This window comes from Lotus japonicus, chromosome 3 (assembly GCF_012489685.1).
Source record: "Lotus japonicus ecotype B-129 chromosome 3, LjGifu_v1.2".
NCBI lineage: Eukaryota > Viridiplantae > Streptophyta > Magnoliopsida > Fabales > Fabaceae > Lotus > Lotus japonicus.
The window spans coordinates 73,987,682-73,993,858 of record NC_080043.1 but is presented as its reverse complement, the minus strand read 5'-3'; the positions used below and the strand labels follow the sequence as shown (position 1 = coordinate 73,993,858).

General features: G+C 34.9%; 1 protein-coding gene across 3 annotated transcripts; it reads left to right on the top strand.

Moving 5' to 3' along the window:
• The first annotated feature begins 270 nt into the window (after positions 1-270).
• Positions 271-5,781, top strand: LOC130745816 (wax ester synthase/diacylglycerol acyltransferase 11-like). Of its 3 annotated transcripts, none has more exons than XM_057598202.1 (4): positions 272-570; positions 674-1,255; positions 5,193-5,327; positions 5,626-5,781. In XM_057598202.1, exons 1-3 carry the CDS (start codon positions 385-387, stop codon positions 5,292-5,294), a joined length of 870 nt encoding a protein of 289 aa, XP_057454185.1. In that variant the 5' UTR covers positions 272-384; the 3' UTR covers positions 5,295-5,327; positions 5,626-5,781. The 3 variants fall into 3 exon arrangements, with proteins under 3 accessions (XP_057454186.1, XP_057454185.1, XP_057454187.1); XM_057598204.1 differs by lacking the exon at positions 5,626-5,781 and adding an exon at positions 4,506-4,665 and having other exon boundaries at positions 273-570; XM_057598203.1 differs by lacking the exons at positions 5,193-5,327; positions 5,626-5,781 and adding an exon at positions 3,643-4,104 and having other exon boundaries at positions 271-570.
• Positions 5,782-6,177: the final 396 nt, after the last annotated feature.

Genomic DNA, 6,177 nt, shown 5'->3' with positions numbered 1-6,177 from the left:
AAAAAATCTAAAATTGAAAAAATAAGATTGCGAAATTAGCAAGTAAAGTTATATAAATTAAACAATTAGGCTAGGGTAATTGTTAAAAAATTAGGCAAGGGTAATTGTTAAAAAAATTAGGCAAGGGTAATTGTCAACTAGGCCTTAAAAGATAACTAATAACTCAACATCATTAATTAGCTCCTACTTTTGCTGGCTAAATAATAATATTTAAAAATAATTTGTCCAATGCCTTTTATAATTCTAAAAACAATTAGCCTGATATATATATCTATTTATATTGAACTTCTTATTTGTAATTACTCAATGCATGATATATTCAGAGCAATGATGAGAGAAGTTAATCAAGTTATCATTGTTCCACATAGCACTTGAGAAGCAAACATGGCGGTGTCATTAAGAGGTGGTGGTGAAGGTGGTATGAGTCTGTGGGAGCGGATATACCAAGCATCATCCTTAAACTTATATGTGATGGCCATCGTGGGTTGCAAAACCAGATTAAATCCTCAAGTCATAAAAGAAGGTTTCTATCAAACTCCACTCACACAACCTAGGTTCACCAGCAAGCTAGTATGACTCCATGGTTGAATTATATACCAAATTTCATTTGATTAGTTTTTGAATTTCATCTACACTTGACTTTTTAATCATTCACTTTGGTTCCCTTCTCCAGGAGCATAAGGGAAGGAAAACTAGATGGATCCCAACAAAAATTAATTTAGACGACCATATCATAATTCCTATAATAGATTCCAACATGGAGTTCCAAAATAGATTTGTTGATGACTACATCTCCAACCTCACCAAAACTCCATTGGACTTGTCAAAGCCACTTTGGGAACTTCACATCCTCAATGTGAAAACCTCAGATGCTGAAGCTGTTGGTGTTTTTCAGATCCACCATTCGTTGGGGGATGGTATCTCTCTCATATCACTCCTCCTTTCTACTACTCAGAAAACCTCTCACCTTGACGCTTTACAAACGGAGCCATCGCTGAAGAGAGAGAGCACTAACTCATGTATATACCATCGTTACAACTCATTCCGGTTGCTCTTCTTAGCTATTTGGTGGTGGTTGGGCCTGATTTGGCACACTGTGGTGGACATGGTGCGTTTTGTTTTGACCATTATGTTCATTAAGGACACTCAAACCCCTCTAAAAGGTTCACCAGGAGTCCAACTCAATACAAAGCGGTTCGTGCACTCCATGATTAGTATGGATGACATCAAGCTCCTGAAGAATGAAATGAAAGCGGTAACTTATCCCTCATTTTATTTTTTATTAATAAACTAGTATTTTAGTCCTGAAAAAAATAGTTGTAAAAGAACTGAAATATAATTTTGTAATAATTATTTTGAATATGTTTAATTTTATATTATAGATTTTAAATGAAATAGTTGAAATTTAATATGTAAATATTAAGGTATAATTTTTAAAATAAATAATTTTTAATAATTTAATATATAAATACATAATAATATTAGTTTAAATTTATCATAAATTTTATGCATGTAATTTAGTATAAGTCAACTTATCATTTAAAAAGTATTTAAATTTAAATATTTTCGACTTAATTAGAGAATCTCAAGTGTGTAAAATTCACTCTATAATGAGAGAAGAGAGAATATTAAAGATAACATCATGGACAAAGTATAAAAGGTTACAGTCTCACTCACAAAAAAGAATACTCTAATATATTTAAGCTTAAATATGTTGGAAGTCCCTATACAAGTCATTTGATTTTGGTCCTTATAAATTTTGTTAGTTGTTTTTAATCTTAAGTGCAAAATAATATTGTGGTTTTGGTCCTTACCGTCAATGAACCATTATAAAAAACATTGAATCATTTACCAAAAGCTTACGTGGAATTTGAAATATAACTTTTAATTAAAATTTAATATCCACATACAATATAAAGAAGTTCTTAATCATCATATAGTTATGAGTGTTCTTCAACTCAAACCCTAAAATTCAATACTCAACCCATAATTTCATCAACCAACATAGAAATCCATCAGCAGCTATAAACCCAACCCATAAATAATGAATGGTTTATATGCAACCATGTATTTAGGATATTAATTCTTGTTCTTTTTTTTTTGTACATCGGAAAATTAACAAAAGTGAAACAACAAAAGAAAGAAAACACGGGGACTAGCGCATGGCTAGTCTATCCTTCAACAGAAAATACTCCAGCTCCGGAGGAGCAGCAACAATGTCCTTGACACCCGCGACTTGAGAGAAAGCACCATGACGAGCAAGCCAATCAGCAAGACCATTACCCTCCCTATTAATCCAATTCAGCGTACACTGTCAATTCCTACTAAGAAGCTCGCAGATCGCTCCCAAAACATCAGCATGGTCATGCAACCGCCAACGATCGCCACCTCTCAACGCCGTAATTAGACCTGCACAATCCACTTCACACAAAACCCGTCGGTGGCCATGGTTCCAAGTCATAATCAACCCATCCCGAAGTGCTAATGCCTCAGCGAGGAAAGGATTGCCATTTCTACCATGGCTCGCAAAGCCAAGAATCCAATAACCATGGCAGTCACGCAGCAGCCCGCCTCCGCCCATACAATGATCCACATCATGGGAGCTGCCGTCGGTGTTCAATTTCACAAACCCCGACGACGGTGGCTGCCAACGATAAATTAAAAACGTGCTCTCATCCACTGCATTATCACCTGCAAACTGAAGGACCTCGTCATGATCATGACGGAGTTTTTGCCACGCTACTTCGAGCGTCCAAGGAAAGGGATCTAACAACATATTATTGCGCCATTTCCACACGCCCCAAAGGCCAGCAAGGAAGCGGAGAGAGTTGTTACTCTGGAGCTGAGTACGGACCCAGGACTTGCAATCACCAAGCAAAAATTCCGCCAATGCAACGCCCCCAATCTCCCCCAAAGCTCTCTAGAATGGGGACAATCTCTTAGACAATGAGTAGCATCTTCAGGGCCATTCGAGCAGCGAGCACAATCTGGCGAGGAAGCTAACTGACAATGGAACCTTTTCGCGTTCGTTGGTAAAGCATCATGGAGCACCATCCAAATAAAAATGAGTCGATTTAATTGATATATTTATGTTTCATTTTATTTAATTAGACCGTTAATGACGTTTTATTGGGGGTAACACAAGCTCGTCTCACTCGCTACTTGAATCGTGAATACGGTAAGTTATATATTACCTTCTTGATTTTTCAATATTACTTGGAAAAAAACTACTCTGAGGTTTCAAATCAATTGTAATGGAAAAGAAAAGAACATAATTAACCAATTTATTTTTAATATTTAACGCTTTGTTACTCATATTGTCCTCCAAACTGGTGAGGATGCTAATGGCGGCATTATAAAACAAAGAATAAGTGGTTTCCTTAAGAACATTCGCCTTACGGCAGCAATTGCCGTTAATATTAGACGTGCAGTGGGAGTTCATGTGAGTTTGGTTTCCATATTAATATTCTTTTTGAGATATAAGATCTAGATATATATCAAAACAAAAGAATTTTGTCTGTAATAGCTTGTATACTTGATAACATTTAATTTTTTGTTAAAGACTTATGTGATAGAGAGTATTTTCAATGTGCATTGATATATCATTTAAATCGACTCAATGTGCATTTGTTGTGAAACAAGTATGTGCATTTGTTTTTTATGAGCGGCGCGTTGATTGGAGAGAGGTGTTGTCGCGTGCGGCAACGTTACGGGCACTACCGAAGGAGGGCATGACCAGGGATGTGCCGGCTGCTACCATGGCACGATGGATTCGACCAGCAAGGGGAATAGTGAAGATTAATATCAACGCTGCGGTGGGGAGAGACAAACTCGTAGGTTTTGGAATGGTGGCCAGGAACTACAATGGGGAGGTTATGGCGTCCGCTTCTATGTATCCAACCATGGTGTTATCGCCAACCATTGGAGAGGCTCTCTCGTTGAGGTGGGCAATGGAGTTAGCTACTCAGTTGGGATTCAGGCGAGTTCTTTTTGAGACAGATTGTCTTCCTTTGTTCCAGGCTTGGAAGAAGGCGACCGGGTGCTCTTATTTATTTACAGTTATTCAAGATTGATTTCGTTTTTGTAATTTGTTCGACTTTGTTGATTTTATGGCAATAATGCGGCTGACTATATGGCGCGGAATGCCTCTCTACCTTTTCCAATGAGGTTTGGGTGGAGGAAGGACCGCCGGGTTTAGCCCCGCTGTTGTTGGATGATTGTTTGGCTTCTATGCCACTTTGATTTAATAGAATCATGTTCCTTAAAAAAAACAAGTATGAACATAAAACTATGTTCTTTGTTATACATTTTATGATTGAAGTAACGTCATAATATTAATTACTAGATTTTTTTTTGAAAGAATTAGTAGATGTTTTGTTTTTTAAAATAGAATTACTAGATGATGATTGTTCCCATTTATTTTTTTCTTTCTCCTAACTAGTAACTTATAAGTATACATTGAGTAATTTCTTGTGCTTAATTAACCCAATCACCATGTTAATTAGGATCTGTCAGAAATGATGGCTGAAAAATCAAAAGCTAGATGGGTAATGTGGTTGGATTTGTAATCCTCCCTTTATCCATTGCCTTACATGAGGACCCATTGGAATATGTTCGCCATGCCAAGACCTCAATGGACCGAAAGAAACACTCGTTGGGGTGAAGGTAATATGCATTGACAAGAAATTGCTAAACTCTCTTACTTTGTTACAACATTGCTACTCAATCTATTTGGGGTGAAGGTAATATGCATTGACAAGAAATTGTTTTTAGCTTTGTAACTTAGAGGGATTTTTGGATATAGATTCATTGAAATTTAAAAAGAACTGAAGAAGCTCTAATAAGTGTTTTTTGTTTCGCTTCGAAACAAAGTCTCAATCTTTCAACTAAAAAATATTTATATAATTATAATCTCAAGTCCTCAAAACCTATAAAACTTACAATTATTTGCATATTAAACTACTTTGTTTCCGAAGAATAACTCAAGTGGTCAGAAATGAGGGACATATGAGTTGGGGAATTGAAGACGAGATCAATTTCTCAAGGGTAATTTTTATAAAAAATTAAACTACTTTTGAGAAAGCTACTTTTTCTTTGATTCATCGGAAAACTTGAGAAAGCTACTTTAATCACAACTATTGTATTTTTAATCTTGTATAAATATGCTTCTTACATTTAGGACTTTCCAACAGGTCGTTGCAGCGCTAATAGGAAGGTGGCTCTGTAATATCACTTTGCTCTTCTCTAACGTGCCTGGTCCAGAGGAAATTAGTTTCTATGGTCATCCGATATAATACATTGCTCCTGGTTTATACGGACAACCTCTCGTAAGTGTTGAGTTATGCACAATTATATTAATAGTATAGAGGAAATATTTCATGATCCCCATGGGAATATATGACTTTATTGACTGAATAATATAGGACCAAGTTTCTCTTTAAAGCCTTTTTCAGATTGAAGTTCGAATTTGAAGTATTTTGAAGACATTTATATTTTAATATTTTGAAATATTATGTATTTGGTTACATTATTATTAGGAAGTAGACCGCCAACAAAGTACTGAAATTATTTGTTAATTATTTCGATGACCTCAATTAATGGATTTATTTTATGTTTCTTTTACAGGCACTCACGTTCCACTTTATAAGTTATGCTAATCAGATGACCATTTCTCTGTCCGTGGATCCAACCGGCATTCCAAATCCGCACCTACTATGTGATGATTTAGAAGAATCATTCAATAGCATTCGTGACGCTGTTCAGAAAAGGATCAATGCTGCCAATGTAATATGAAATTAAATTAAATAAATATTCTAATTGTGAGCATTTATAAAACTTCAAAATTATTAAATAAATACTTTATCATACAATTAACTAGTATGTATACCCGTGCCGATGCACGGGGGACATATTTCCTAGTATATAATAATTTGCTTTTAATATATAGAATTATTTATTTTGTATGAATGGACAAAAAATCTAAATATAATTTATTGTGTTTTTAATTTGTTTATGATATAATAATATAATATTTGTATGAGTTTTGTTTTTCATTTCTCCAATAAGATGATAGAAAATATGGATTACATATTAAATTATATTTTTTTTTACACCATATCATTGTGATTTCCTAAACTCTAAATAAATACGGATGGGTATTCAAAATTTAAAGGATGC